This window comes from Lagenorhynchus albirostris, chromosome 20, assembly GCF_949774975.1.
Source record: "Lagenorhynchus albirostris chromosome 20, mLagAlb1.1, whole genome shotgun sequence".
NCBI classification, from domain to species: domain Eukaryota; kingdom Metazoa; phylum Chordata; class Mammalia; order Artiodactyla; family Delphinidae; genus Lagenorhynchus; species Lagenorhynchus albirostris.
In genome coordinates, this window is record NC_083114.1 from 5,618,282 (window position 1) to 5,634,624 (window position 16,343).

The window sequence follows — 16,343 nt, forward strand, 5'->3', positions numbered from 1 at the left end:
TGGGAACCTAACTTAAACAAATAGCTCATAAATTACAAAAAGAAAAAACAAAAACAAACTAAAAACCTCAACTATCTCACAAGATGAAATGGTACATTATTAAAAGGATTACCTAAAATTAAATTATTTTGAAAACTATACAGTTCATGAGGTATGCATGAGAAAACACAGGCTATAAGCAGATTCCATGTTTATAATGCTGTAAAAGTATGTGCACATATAAACAAGGAATACGAAGTACCTTGGGAGAGTGAAAAGAGCTATAGGGATCATGACAAGAATTATCTTTAAAAAATTTTGCATATGGTTTCTAATTTATGGATCCAGCTATATCCTTAGAGATTTTCTACCACTAACCTCCTTCCCCTAACAACTGACTTGGATTGATCATACGAGAGATCTATGCCCGGTGAAGTAAAATGGCTTGCTCAGAACAGCACTGCTAATTAGCGATAGAGCCATGAACAGAATCCACTTACATAACTCCTTTCTCCTATCAACACCTCCAATGCAAGGACATTTAACTTATATGTAGAGACAGCACATGCTGTGATGACTGCTGAGATGAATAATCCCACTCTTAAAGTAGAACCAGCTGCTGCAACGTCCATGTAGCTCCATGGCTTCACAGAATGCTGATTTGTAAAGCATATCTGACAAAGTGAACTTTCACTTATAGTTATTCCAATCTTTCTTCTTACGTCTCTTTTTCTGGGTGCTCTTGCAGAATAACCTTCATAAACGACTAACACTATTAACCCAAAACACACACTTGAATTTATTTCAATCTAAAGATACCATCTCAATAGATTTACCAGAATTTTTTAATTAGAGAAAAGGATAGCACATTTAACTCACCTACTTAGGAAAACAGCAAGGAAGGAACTTAACTTCAGTAATATAGCAAAGTGGGACAATCACTGATTAAAGTGTGAAGGCCTGACTTACTCATCCAGGCTCTCCCACTCTCCACTTATATAAGCTTGGGCCTCATTAACTCCTAACCATGAAATGGGATTGCCCCACAATCTTCAATGGAATATGATAAAGATCAAACGAGTTAACATATGTAAAGCACAAAGTAAAGCGCCTGGCAGCTGCTAAAAACTAGAGTTAAGAAAATGAGGGGAGAAGGGGAAAGGGTGGAAAAATAGGAAAGCAACCAAAAGAGAAGGAAAGACAAGGGAACAAGGGAAATAAAGGTGAGAAGTAAACTGAGGTGAGAAGGGCAGATACAAAGGAGCAATTAGCTCCAGGGCGGGAAATCTTTGTAGTTTCTAAGGCACATAACCTAATGTAAATGTATTTCTTCTAGCAGTTCCTTTTGGCCATAACTGAGAATAGACAACAGCAATAAGCTGCGTTAAAAAAAAAAAAAAAAAAAAAAGGAATGGTTTGAGCTGCCTCAAAAGCAGTGACAGCAACATTACTTTCACATTCAAGCAAAAGACAGACAACCACACAATTGAAATACAAAAATAAAAATTACTGAATATGGATTTACTGAAAAGGAAGGTGGAGGATAATGAAACTGAACTACTAAGATCAAGATAAGGGTTTCAGAGACAACATCCAGATAAAACCAATAACATAACTTTTATGCCAACAGGAACAACTTAGAAAATAAAATGTTTAAAAAGACACCACTGGGCTTCCCTGGTGGCGCAGTGGTCGAGAGTCCGCCTGCCGATGCAGGGGACACGGGTTCGTGCCCCGGTCCGGGAAGATCCCACATGCCGTGGAGCGGCTGGGCCCGTGAGCCGTGGCCGCTGAGCCTGCGCGTCCGGAGCCTGTGCTCCGCAACGGGAGAGGCCACAGCAGTGAGAGGAGGCCTGTGAACCCAAAAAAAAAAAAAAAGACACCACTCACAGTAGAAAGAAAAAAGCACCTAGGAATAATACATCTAACAAATTAGCCTAGCCAGACTAATCAGGAAAAAATAGAGAAGATACAAATTACATCAGGAATGAGAGAGAGAGGGAGGTAACATCACTGTAGATTTTACAGATATTATGATGATAATATTGGGCTATTATGAATAACTTTATACCAATTAATTTGACAGTTTAGATAAAAGGCACAAATTTCTGAAAATAAAATCAAACTACCAAGTATCACTCAGGGAGAAACAGATAACCTGAAGAGAACTCTTTGAAAGAAAACTGAACTGCAAAATAATTATGCTGAGTAAAAGACGACAAAAAAAAAAAGGAGGGGATACATGCTGTATGATTCCATTTACATAAAATTCTAGCAAATGCAAACTCATCTACAGTGGCAGAAAGCAGCTCTGCAGTTGCCTGAGGATGGCGACAGCAGAGAGGAAGTGTGTATAACCTACGGGACACAAGGAAACTCGTGAGAGGTGGGTATGTTCATGACCTTGATTATGGTGACAAGCCCACACGTGTGTACATTTGTTCCAACATATCAAATTGTATATTGTAAATATGTGCAGTTGATTTCCAATTTTACCTCCATAAAGCTGTACTTAAAACCTGCCGGGGTGGGGAATGAAGGGGAAAGGACAACATGAGCAGAAGTAGGGGTAGAAAGGAAGGAGGTGACTAAATTTGGCTAATATCACTGCCTTTTTTGTGTGTTTTTTTTTTTGCGGTACGCGGGCCTCTCACTGTTGTGGCCTCTCCCGTTGCGGAGCACAGGCTCCGGACGCGCAGTCTCAGCGGCCATGGCTCACGGGCCCAGCCGCTCTGCAGCATGTGGGATCTTCCCGGACCAGGGCACGAACCCATGTCCCCTGCATTGGCAGGCGGACCCTCAACCACTGCGCCATCAGGGAAGCCCTATCACTGCCTTTTACATAACCTGATGAACTCCTATAGTCACAGATTACTCAGAACAGTATTTCCTACACTGGAGTTTCCCCAACCTCAAAAGATATCTTAAATAAGGGATTCCTTGCTATTAAATTCTGAAAATGTATATATTAAAAGACATTTTAAAAGTGCTTCTAAGTCTCAGTATTGATAACATAAATAGTAGGTCTGGCCTTTATGTAAGCTACAGGCTAAAAGTCACTTTCATTATTCAATACTGTCAAGCTCTTTTTTCCCTGTCTACCAATTCTGAAAATGAATTTAGAAACCTGTGCAATTAGATGTCTTAATAAATTATCTAAATAAAATCCAAGTTGTATTTTCGACTTCTTATCCTCATTTAGTTTCATCCTAGAAAGAAGTATACACATGGTTGGAGACAACAGCAATAAATGAGTTACCAACTTCAGTATTAAATGTTATTTATTCACTGCTCCAAATAAAGTTATGGAACTTTCAGAGGCTCAATATTACCCAATGGCAAGATTAACCTCTACACTGTTGCTGCCAAGAAGAAGAAAAATAACATCTCATGGCTCCGTGATTGTTGGTTGACTGAATCAGACCAAGAGCTGATGTCCTGTGGTCATATAAATTATGTGAAATTAAATACTCTGGAGGCTTTTCACAGGGATGGGAGTTACAAGCATTCGTCTCTCTCACAAGTCCTGAATGCGCTCATTCATGTCCAGTCTTTTCCTTTCATAAACCCAGAATTCTGTGTCTATTATCAAAACTGAAGGTGGGGCTTCCCTGGTGGCGCAGTGGTTGAAAGTCCGCCTGCCGATGCGGGGGATGCAGGTTTGTGCCCCGGTCCAGGAGGATCCCGCATGCCGCGGAGCGGCTAGGCCCGTGAGCCATGGCCGCTGAGCCTGCGCGTCCGGAGCCTGTGCTCCGCAACGGGAGAGGCCACAACAGTGAGAGGCCCACGTACCGCAAAAACAAAACAAAACAGAAAAAAACAAAAAAAAACCCTGAAGGTCATGTCAACAAAAAAGGATCCTTTTCTTTTAAGTGATCTAGCTCAAAAATCTTTCTCCAAACCATTATTAAATAAATGTTTATTATTTTTAACCATTGTAACTTCAGGAAAGTTACAACTTTGACTATGCACTCTTCAAGGTGAACTTTCTGCTTCTAAAACTGCATTATTCAGAAAGTACCTATTACTTCCTGCATTCTAAGATCTAAGGGGGGGGGTGGCTTCATGTTCAGCCTAACTAGGCATTTTGTGACTTAACACAACTTACTTGTATAGCTCCTGACCCTTCATCTTATCATACTCAAAAACTGCAATGTTTAAAAAGTAGATTATTTCTTAAATGAAGCTCAAGTTCTTTATCCCTGGACCACTTGTGGTATAACAGAAAGAACAGTGAGATTTTTGTCTCTGAAGTCCTGTCCGTGACACTTCTTGGCTGTGTGACTTTCGTCAAATTAGTACTCATATCTCAGTTTCCTCCCTGGGAAGAGGGGATAATACCACCAACCTGCCTGAGACTGTTGTGAAAGTAATAAATGTGGAATCTATAGAGCATTCAATAGATGTTAGTGCTTCTAGATGCATATCTCAATTCCAGTCAACCTTCCTGAGATATGAAACTGAATTTTACCCAGCTATTCATAAGGAATCATAATGATCCTGTTCAGATACTATTCCAAGCTTTTTGTTTCCAGTAACTTTTCAATCATGGATATCACTCTGCTTTCTTTTCATAAAATCAGACTTCACACTATCTAGCCTGGAGCTATATATTTAAATGTTGCTTAAGTGAATTATCAAGTAAACGAACATGAGAAATAAACTGGCATTCTTGAGCACTATGGAGGTGAATTAGGGCTGAGATAGAGCCCATGAGAGTCTACGGAGACAGTGAGCACAGCATGGAAAAGCTGACTGTGGCATCCAGTTAGGAGAGAAAATCTAGTCCATTCCAGATAACTACTGCTCTTCATGAGATGTGAAGAGTAGTGTGGCCAGGGGATTTATGATTATGAAGAAGAAATTCATGGTTTGGGGGAAGAAGGGAGGAGGAGATGGCAAGATTCCTGTGCAACATGAAGAAAGTTCCAGATTCATGATCTTACAAACAGAATAACAGTATATAATACTTCGGTGCAGGATACAGTTACCTGCCTGAGTACATGACTGTGTGCGCTGATGTGATGTAATACTATGTGACATGGGGAAGAAAGTTAACAAATTCAACAGATCTGGTCATAAAAATGAACACTCAAGTCAAAAAAGTACAAGGACAGGAGGAGAAAGAAGCTATGTGAGTCTAAGACTAATAGTGATTAATTAGTGATTCAACAAAGGGATGGGCTCTATCATGAAGGAGAACGCTTCTGGTTAATAGAGTTATCTATTAAGAGCACAGAAAAATAAATAATATTTCAGGATTGGGTGAAGAATTAATCGACAAACCTCTAAGGTCTTCTCCAATGATAAGATTTCATATCTTTCTACTCAGTGTAACATTCAGTCCTGTCTTACAACATAATATTTTTTAAGTCAATAACGCTAACAAAACCCCCAAAACGACACCCTCTGCAATCCAGTCCCAAAAAGAAGGGCAGGGTGGGATGCAGTTTTTCCTCACCAGTTCATAACAAACCCACCAGTACCAGCTCATCCTAACATTTTCAAAATGATAATGGCTTTTTTTTTTTTCCGGTACGCCGGCCTCCCACCGTTGTGGCCTCTCCCATTGCGGAGCACAGGCTCCGGATGCGCAGGCCCAGCGGGCACGGCTCACGGGCCCAGCCGCTCCGTGGCACGTGGGATCCTCCCGAACCGGGGCACGAACCCATGTCCCCTGCATCGGCAGGCGGACTCCCAACCACTGCGCCACCAGGGAAGCCCTATAATGGATATTTTTTTAAGAATATTTAAAATGCTTAAGAGTTCAGTTCAATTCCCATTCACCTAATTAAATATCACAAGTGTGTGATAACTGTCCAGGACACCATGAAGTATCTGATTCACTGACAGCTCCACCTTTACTTCCTGACCCCAACTCACTTCCCTGCTTTAGGGAGTGGTGTGACTGGAAATGAGCAAGTGCACTGACAGCTGCAGGCAGAAGTGATATCCTCCTGTAGCAGGATACAGGAGAGTCAGAGACCAAAAGAGATATATGATCCTGACACCAAGAAACTGAAGTTCTAGCTTCTACATAAAAATCTGGATAGCAGAATTAGATAAAAGAAATTCTACTGCAGCTGTTAATTTCCATGTCTGATGAATTTTATTGAGGATTGTGGGTGGACACAAATAAATGCTTATGCTAAATGCAGATACATTTGATGACAGAAATGAATGAAAGTTTAAAAAAGGGGTCGGGGAGGACTGAGGGAGCTCAAGGACAAAAGGGATAGATCTAAATACAGTAACATATTTAGAAGCCAGATGACTTGTGCCAGGTTCTCAAAAAACAGAAAATATTTACATGTGAAGAAGGAAATATGGAATTCACAAATGACAGCCATAAAATACTTAATTAACTAATATAATTAAAGTATGAAGTTCACCCCTTAACCAAAGGAACATTAATGGTAGAAATTAATGTGTAAATTATCATGGCGATACATTAAAATGCTGAGAAATCAATGTATTACTAATGTACGGCATTTAACTGAAGATTGGAATCAAATCCTGCCATCCTCTTACTCATTCCAAGTAGACGTCCACTTGTCAGCTAAGACCCAAGCTTAGGTTTATTCCTACCTCTCTGAAGAGTGCACCATAAAACTGAACAATGTACGGGCAATCACTACTTCGCATCACTACATCCAAATCCATGAGAAGTTGTTTTTGCTCTTTTTCATCCACTGTTGACCGAATTCTCTGGAAAAAAATGACAAAAGATGTCACAAAAACATAAAACAACTTTAGAAACCAAAGAAAAACCACTACCACAAGACTAAAAATTCCAAGCAGACTTCACAAATACTAACCAGACATAAAAATTATCATCTTCCTTATACTTTACAAGAATCATTTTATCACAGAAAAACAAAACAGCACTTAGAAAAAAATTTTTTTGACAAAATAGCACGTAGGAACTCTTTAAGGGACACAGGGCTTTTTAACCACAAGCATTCACTGATGATGATGGAAGGAATGCCCTGCCGGCAAATATAAAGAAAATCTTAACAAGCCATCCTCTAAACAGTTTACGTTGAATAATTATCAGTAGTTTCATACATACTTTTAATCACTATTTCAGAATTGTATGGAATCTGGGCATTCAACGCAAGAGCAGCCCTCTTCACTCCCTGGCATCCTTACGCCTTAGCATCCTCCTTCTTTAGAGATGGAAAATAGCCCAGAACAGGTAAAAGTGAGAACTAGCATAGGGGCAGCACACAGACTATGACCCATGTCTCCCAAATCCTGTACTGGTATCTTCCCCCTTCACCACGCTTTCTGTATGTTAAAAACAAAAAGTTCTACCTGACTCTCCAACTCGTGAGTCAGAATGCAGGGCAGCATAAACATGTGGAGGAAAATCTAAAAATGAGGAGACAGAGGGCTGTTTGTCTGCTCCTCAGATGATGAGGTCCTCCCCTGTACATTGCAGACCTGGGGTATATCCCCAACCCACCTGTAAAACGACGACTCTGCACAATTCTAAAAGACTCCCACAAAAGATAAGGGTCCCCAGCCCTGCCACCCACCCAGGAACTGCACAGAACATGGAGATGTTCAGGGCGACAGCTCCCACTGCACTAGAGACAGGAAAGAATCAAGTTCAGACAGTGTAAAATATTAATAATGAAGTTACAGTTTAATGACAAGGCATGCAAACAGCTCTGTTCTCATAAAAAAATTTCACAATGTCACACCGCACCACTGTGTACAATACATAGCACATACTTACAAGGCAAGTTAGTATCAAAAAATATACAAGGTGGCATTTTGTCTTCCAAAGACTTCAAGGTATCTGTCCTCAATGTTCTTGAAAGGGTGAAGGCAGTCAATTAAACTCTTGAACCCATTTTACGGAAGAGAAGCCAGAGGCACAGAGAAATACAAAAGATGTATTCCATGTGACACGACAATAAGCAGGTGTATAAGGAATAGAAGTAGGTTCTCTAATTTTCATTTTTCCCACACTAAATGAGGAATTCCACATATTCCAAATACAAACAAATTTAATTTTGCAACTTAAAATTTACAGCCTGCTAGCTACAGTACTTCATACCAAATAAAATTTACTAGCTGGCATCCATCTTGTACATACTGATTTATTCCAAACTTTCACACTGAATATCCTGCCCAGATAAATAAGAAAAAAATAAGAAGAATGAAAAATAAAAACAAGTAAGACTAGTACTTTTAAAATTAAGAAAATCCCCCCCTCCCATTTCTGTACTTTCATAGTTTGGAGATTAATTTTGCTTTTAAATCAATATCGGCATAATGTCTGCTCAAAAGGGATAGTTTTAAAAAGTCAAATTAGCCCAGAGATGTAATTTGTATTTGTTCAAAACATGACACTGAAATTTTTGTAAACATTTTAATTACATTAACTTCTGTTTTAAAAAATATAACTTTAAAAGTGTAGCTGTGAAAATACTAATTTGGGAACGCTATTATTTTTAAAAGACTTAATAATCCTATGTATCTAAACTTAAAAGACAAAGAACTGGTAATTAGAGACAAACAGGGAAGAAAAAGCAAATGATCTCTGGTTGCGGAAGATTTCTACCTACTAAAGAATTCTCACTATTAATAGATTAAAAATTTTTTTTTCTACTTTTACTATTTTTCCTTATTTACAAGTGTACTAACACACACACTTATAAAACACTATTTTAAAAGATGCCCTCCTTTCTAGTTTATTTTTTGTTTCCCTAAACTGGTTATATGGTTTTCTAAATTTACAATAAACCTCAGTAGTTATCATCAATAACTGACTCTTGGGGACCAGTTTCTAAAAACACTGCTGTTGCTACAGAAAGGATACATGTTACTGTGTGAACTGGAGACCTAACTGAAGTCCCAGCATCTAACTGATGTAATAGGATTATTACTAACCATACCGGAGAGAGAGTTCCTGGCACAGTTGTAATCTCTGAGATCGTCAGCATGGCAGGAAAATCTGTCTATCTGTAAAATATTCTTTAATGCCATTGCTAGCATGAAAGAGAACATGGGGGTCTGCTGGATGGCCTACTGCTCTTAATGATGCCTGTCCCCACCTCCTCACGCTTTCTGAGCATCTCGCCCAAGAGATGGGCGTTGGAGGACTAGCTGCTGGTACTGCATCTCAATTGTTTAAAACAGAGCAAGTACAGCTAGCTCTGAATTATACTGATACTAAAGTTTTAGGGTCGTATTGTAACCTTTATTATATGTGAGGAATTAATAAACTAAGTTAATTCAAAAGGCCTGAAGGACTCAAAGAGGAGATTAACTATAAGCATACATCTCCTACAATAGCAGTAGCTTCAAATTAATGATTTTAATTCAGTAATTCAATAAGTAATTCAAGTTAGAAAACACAAATAATCGATGATTCAAATGAAAAAATACTTAGTAATAAAAGTCACTACCAGGAAAGTTTTTCTAATTGAACATCAAAGTAATGTGTATGGAAAAGATTTCTACCATTTGAAATAAGCAAGGCTTGGATTCTCTAATGAAGGGAGCATAATCACCAAAAATGGAACACATCACTGAGAACAAACTTCCCTTCCCCTTATAAAGCTGTCCTTAATGAGGGTACTGGAAAATGCAAAGGTGAAGCCAATTACACTACTTGAAATGCTCCTGTAATTTAAATGTTCAGAAATCAAATGTGTTGATAAATGCCTTGAATTACAGGAAATTTTCATTTATTGATACCATAAATTTAAAGTTAGATAAGGCTAATGTTCATTTGGTCTCAGCAAACCCTTTTTTTTTTTTTTTTTCTATTTAAGAAAGTAGAAAATATTTAAGAAAATCATCTCAAGAACCTTAAGTTTTAAAGAAAAGTTTCACTTTCACCCAAATATCATTAAAATTACTCTTGTTTCTTCATTATGGGGCTATTGAGCTTTTACTTGTCACTGTTTTATTAACCTAGCTTAAGTTATCACATTCTCTCAGGACAAACTAAACTACGTTTTGAAAATCAACCTACACAGCATTTCCAATAATGAAGTTATTTTCAAATTATTACAATTTTACTTTATTTGGAACATAATGTAGAGAAAACACTTTTAAAGCAAAACAAGAATTACTACCCTACTTATATAAGCAGTTTGCTACAGTGAAGAAATTTTATATACCTGAAGCTAAAAATATATTTTTAAAATTGTTGTCCAAATCTGTATACAAAGCTGTTTTATACTCTGATAAAGCTTTAAAAGCAGGTAAGTGCCAACAAAAACTGCATGTAGCTACAGATCAGCAACACCAAAATGACTCTCATTTAGACACTTAGTAGAGGCAAAGGGAAAAAAAGATAAATTCCTAGTTCCCTGGTTGTATGACTATTAGTGTTATACATGGTTCTTATCTAATTAAAAAAAAATTCCAAAGAGCTTCACTTATCTAAAGCAGCCAATCCAACTCATGCCATTGGCTGAAGCAGCCACAAATTCAGTTACTAGAACTCTGTAAGGATTAAGCTACAGTTATAGAAAGTCAACAAGTTCCATAGGACAAGCTAAAAAATTTAAGTTAGAAATTGCCCTCTTGCCCTCTCCTACCTCATGCACAGAACTCAGCAATGCCCACTTTGAGAACAGTCCCAATCATACAGAAATACCAGGAAGTGGTTGAAAGTTTGCTTTCCTTCTTCCTGTACAATGTGACATCTTCAAGTCATTGGTAAATTTAAATGTTGACAGCTTATACCTGGCCTCATCTGGAATGCCTCAATTTTTAACAACATGAATTTAAAGTATAAATACTCCTTTCACTGGGATTTCACACACAGTATTCTCTCGCCTTATCTCCAAACCCTGCCAACCCGACCTCTCACGTAATTTGCTGGTACTCATCAAGGATGAATAGTTAGGGACAAAACTAACACCAGTAAGTATGAAGGACTTTCAAGTTGATTAAGACACATTATTAGGATGGAAAGGGACTGGGGGAACTATTAAAACTAAATTCACTGAAGGACTGGGGTGGAAAGGGCAGAGAGAAAGAAGCCAAGAGGATGGATGAAAACAGGCAGTACACACTCTTAAGGAAACCGATTTCACCCCTTGTTACTGAGATACTATGACCGCATTAGTGTCGCTTTCCTAAATTTATTTTCAGAGGTCAGGTCAGAAGGGATAAAGGGAGAGTATGATAATGACCCACTAGCTATTATGGGGTAAGGCCAGGATGGCTCAACTGGCAAAGAGAAAATAAAAAAAGGCCCACAGCGTAGGTCCTCAGAAGCGGGTCTCCAAGGAGCATTTTGCCTGGGCGTTCAATGAACACCTAGCTGATTCCGGTAGTGTCCTTGCCACCCACTCTGATTCAGAGTTAACCCACATCTCCGTGTCAGAGTTCTCAGAGCTAGCTCAGTTGCTAGAGAAGCCAGGCACACACCAAAGCACTGGGGCCCGCCCTGAAAGGACCCCAGTCTGTGTCTGCCTGTGTCCTATGCAAGAACTCTGGACTCTCACCAAAATCCCAAAGTTGTTCTACCTGCCAACTCAAGCTATAAGGAAAGGTCAGGCCAATGACCAGCTCTATCTGTTGGATAATGTGTGTGTGGAGAAGTCCCTCTGGGTTACCTGATCCCATTCGTGTTTAGAGAAGGAGAAAATAGGTCATCACATACTCGAAAGACTCAGGGTAAAGAAGACTGATAAGTCATACATGTTCCTGATTAAAAACAGTAGTTCCACAATGTGTACAACAAATGTTTCTAGGATCTGGGCGTTCCAGGCAAAAGAGATACACGTCACCTGCAAACATATCAGGAATCAAGAACCGAGGAGTCCAGGAACTGACTTCAGAAAGACAGACTTGAAAACAGCAACACAGTCAAATAAACTTACAAAATGTCTATCAATTCTAACTGATACTCCATCTGTGTTTTTGTTTTGAAATGGAGAAAATACATGGGGAAAGAGATGTGGGGAACAGAAAAAATGGGAAAAGTAATGTGAAAGGGCATGACCACTAGTCCTGGCAGGTACAGTCTCTAAACTCTCACATGACACATTCTTGCCAGGTCTTTGAAGGGCTCAGCTGAGGGTTCAGAGGACCGTGTAACAAGGTGCCCGTGTTCATCTGTGGCTGCTTAGAGTAAGTTAGGAATAAGGTATGAGTATTCAAAAGGGAATGAGGGGTGAGTTCCCCAATCAGAAATTTGGGCACGGACACAACGAAACTCAGCAAGGTGATGTATTCAACAACTATAGAGGAAATCAGTGTATGGCTTTAAAGATTATTCTAGGCATTGACTAAAACAATTTAACACGGAATAAAGTGATGCAAGCTATTAGTATTTGGGCCATTAGGCAAAGTGCTACTTTCAATTTACCGCCAACCGAAATCAGAGCACCAGAAGGTCTTTACCCTTCGGCAAAGCCGTGTGGGATCCGCTATCGCCTGCAGGTAGCTCAATTTCAGCTCTCAGTGGCTGTGGCTCATCCCTCTAGCTGAGCGCCTCTCACCATCTAAGGTGACCAACAGTATTTATATTCTCTACTCAAGTAATTGCCAAATATCTTGCCAAAATGGGATGAAAGCTTGAGCAATCACTCACAGGACAGGAATGAGATCCAATGCTCCCCGCGTCGATCAAATGCCCCATAATATGGGGCAATCAACTGTGGATTTCTTAATAAGCCACGTGATCTAGCCAATCGAATGAAAGCCTAAGACAATGGACTGAGTAGACACTGATAAGTATCACCCACGCAGGAATCCTAGAGCTGGTACCTGGGCAAACACAGCACATGGGATCTCGAGTGGACTCCTCTCCACAGAAAATAAAGAGGGATGGAATGAAGGTTCTACAGCGTTTCATTTAAAATCAAATGATGCAGAGAACAAGGATTTCTTAATTGATATAATTGTAATAAACGTATTTTGAAAGTATCCAGTTCCTAGGATCCACAAACACCAATACTGCCCTGCCAGAAGTGCAGCCTTGTTCATTAAGCAGTCCCTGCCCTTTGGTTAGGGACTCCTCCTAAGGTTAACATGTGAGAGAATAAAACACAAAGGGGAATCCACTGCCAGTCAGTGGATGACTTCAGATCAACCTAAGTCAGGGAGGTAGGGGATAGGAGAGCAAGGATCACACTCAGATCCCCAAGCGTCCCCTTGGATTCTTACAAACATTCGATCCTTACAACAAATGTGCTGCTTTCCCAGCAGAAATGTCCAGAATTCAGTTCTAATACGAAGTTGGAAAACCCCAGAAACCACTGCAGCACATCAGTGAGCTATCACTTTCCTCTGGGCTGCAGGAAATCCTAGGCATTCTTATATTCCTAATTTCAAAACAAAGATTCTATATCCCACAGATGCAGCAAGACACTTAACCTTAGCTGCTAAAGAGTCTTCTTCTAAACAGATCACATAAAAAAATGTCCATGATGTCTTACAATACTATCACTAATAAGATCAAAGCAGATGGCCGCATTAGCCAAAACAAACAGTAAAAAAAAAAAAAAGGCAAAGTATTTGGAGTGCTGATCACAGATGCAAAACTGTTTTTCATGACAAAGAGTAACAAATTGTGTGTCTGTTAAATCAATTGTTTTAAATTATGAAAACACACGTTTTTACTAAGGAAGAAAGAAAGGATACTAATTCTTAATTGCAAAACCATCTGAGTCTTTAGAAGCAATTTAATGAACTCTCGATTGTAACTTAGTCAAATTAATTAATTAATAGTAGGACCTCCCCTTCTTCTCCCTTCTACATATCTTGTGCTGTGCATCATCAGAGAACGTGCAAGATCACTTCCAACAACATACGTGATATCACATCATGGGAAGACCTGCCCTGAGGACAAAGTTAATAGGACAAGTTTGATAAGTCTTGACAAGGGTGGTATTGTCTTCCTCTTTACATCATCCACATGTAAAGAGCACAATGTTAACCTCAGCACTGAAACATTTAAGGGCCTAAAGATCATAAATGACAGATCACAACTTTGGTACCCATGACAATACAGTGAGATAAGAGAAATCTGATATATAAACAATTACAGAGGCATGGCTATAACATAACAAAGAATGACAGAAAATGTGCAGGAGGTATTGTTCAAATATTGTTCCGGAGGATCCTCATTTAGAATGAGGTGTGTTAAGACGGGTTTTTCTCCAAATAACTGCATAAGCTAGGATACAGCCCTATGTCACGGTTCAGTCAGGTCAGTCAAGTGAAGGTAGAGGGTTTCAGAAACTAGGTGTCCAGAATGTTCAGAAACAAAAATGGTTGATTAAAGTTCACCAAGAGCAACCATTTCCAAACTGTCCACGCGGATTCCGATATGGGTAGGCACCTCCTGTCCATCACATCAACCAGAATACCACTAATTTTGTCTACTTTACTTATTGGGGTCTACATACAATTCTATTAACAGAATGAATCCACTAGGAGTAACAGCAAGAGAACACACGCAGACTAGGAGTTCCAATCCCCACTACACCAGGGACTAGGGGGCAGCCCTGCCACGTGCTTGGGATCTGTCCACTCCTGGAAGGGCACCACTTACACTTTTCATTGCAATGCCACAACATTCAAGCAACATTAGCAACATAAAATAATATGGGGCAATCAACTGTGGATTTCTTAATAAGCCATGAGGATCCAGCCAATCGAATGAGAGCCTAAGACACTGGACTCCAGTCTCAATTCAAAACAAGATAGCCATGGCTTCTGCATCCCACAAGTGACCTGGATAATCAAATGCTAGCGCTGTGGACCTCTGAAACTCAACAAAACTGCCTAACAAAGTTGTCTATAGCATCAGAAAGAAGCTCTTCTAATTAAGGCCACGCCTGTCAAGTGTCATTCTACTGCCTTCAGAACACTGCGCAAGACCAATGCTTGGGACTAAAACGACCCTCCTCCGACAGTGCTCATGGGCCCCACGCAAACTATGCAGCACTGAACTTCTGACAGCAATGGCGAGGTCCCCACTGCCCAGCTGCCTCTCGACACTCGCAGCTCTGCCTGCACAGAAGGCCCACCCAGCGAGGAGGGGAAAGCCCCACGCTGCTCTGCTCAGGGAGGGCTGGGCTGTGGGTGCTGACACTCTCGGGCAGAGGGCTCTGGTCCTTTCCACCAGGCATCGGGGTAACCTGGGTCTCAGCTCAAGCACACTGACGTCGATACCCAAATACCAAGGAGAGGCAAGAACACAGGAATCGAGATCGGGCTAGCAGCCCAGGATCAGGAAAAGTTAAACAAGCGCAGCAGGAGAGTTGGAAGAGTAGAGGAAGGACACTGAGGGTGGAAGGAGTAACACATGTCAGGCAGATGGCCAAGAAAGGGAAACACCCGAAACCCTTAAATATGAGGTCACAAACTGCAAAGAGCCGACTGCTTTTCTGATTAACTCAGGGAACTTCTCAATTAGAAGACTCAAAGCTCATCATAGTGACCAGCAGTGACAACCTTCACACCTTCCTAACCCATCCAGAGGCCCAGTCTCTCCAGTGAGACGAGACCTTTACTCCCGCGTTCACCCTCCAAATAACAGTTCCACTGCCTTCTGTCTTTAGCGACAGCAATTTCATTCCTTTCTATTCCCTCCCACTTTCATTCTTTCCTACTCTCCCCTGTTTTTTCTCTCATAGCCTACAAACAAGAACAGGGCACGATCCTTCAAGAAGTCAATCCGGACCTAATTAACAACAGGGGGGCAGCAGTCCAGGCCTGCAGGAGGTCACTCCTCCCTCTGGTAGCAGTCTGCCTTTGCTGTCCCACTCAATTCCAGCCGTGGGCCTGAACCGTGGCACTGCAGCTACTCTTCCTAACTCTTTACTCCTGTGTCCCTGGATTGTTTTGAGTGATTCTGATCATCTGTGGACTAACTCTGCTGGGGGTTTCTCCCAGATTTGAATTTCTCTAACCCTAGCTTGAAAACCTAATCCTGATTGCTTCTTCAAACACTTGGCCTGAATTCTGGGCTCTTCCCAGAATTGGCTGTAATAACCAGCCCTGCCAGACAGTTAAGCAGAGCTTAGCTAGGCCCTACTTCACCTTAGGGGATGGTGACTGTGTGTGTCTAATCTTTTCATTCAGTGGTTATTCCACCATCGTGCAAAACGGGGCGTGAAATAAATGTTATTTGCAGAGGATGCTGATCCAAGCCTGCAGTACCAGCCGGTGTCAAAGGACGTCCCACCTGAGCTTTAAAAGACCCTGTGGCAACCATGGCTTTGCCCTCAGCAGTCCTGTGACTCAGTCGCTCAGGCAGAGTTAGACAAAATAGTACAAGACAAACTACTCACAGAAGAGTAAAACCTGCTTACCCAAGCGTGTGCAAATAAAAATGAAGGATTCAAACTTCCTACATCCTAGGTCTAACACAGAAC

At 40.5% G+C, this 16,343-nt stretch overlaps 1 protein-coding gene across 6 annotated transcripts in view; it reads right to left on the reverse strand.

Moving 5' to 3' along the window:
• The window catches only part of MAP2K4 (mitogen-activated protein kinase kinase 4), a 104,632-nt gene that overhangs the window by 25,082 nt on the left and 63,207 nt on the right, over positions 1-16,343 (reverse strand). For all 6 annotated transcript variants that reach the window (XR_009537536.1, XR_009537537.1, XM_060134037.1 and 3 more), the window contains one exon: positions 6,568-6,687. Coding sequence is in view for 4 of the 6 variants with exons in the window: in XM_060134037.1 (XP_059990020.1) it covers positions 6,568-6,687 (120 nt within the window). In the remaining 2 variants the exon portion in view is untranslated. The remainder of the gene's footprint in view (positions 1-6,567; positions 6,688-16,343) is intronic.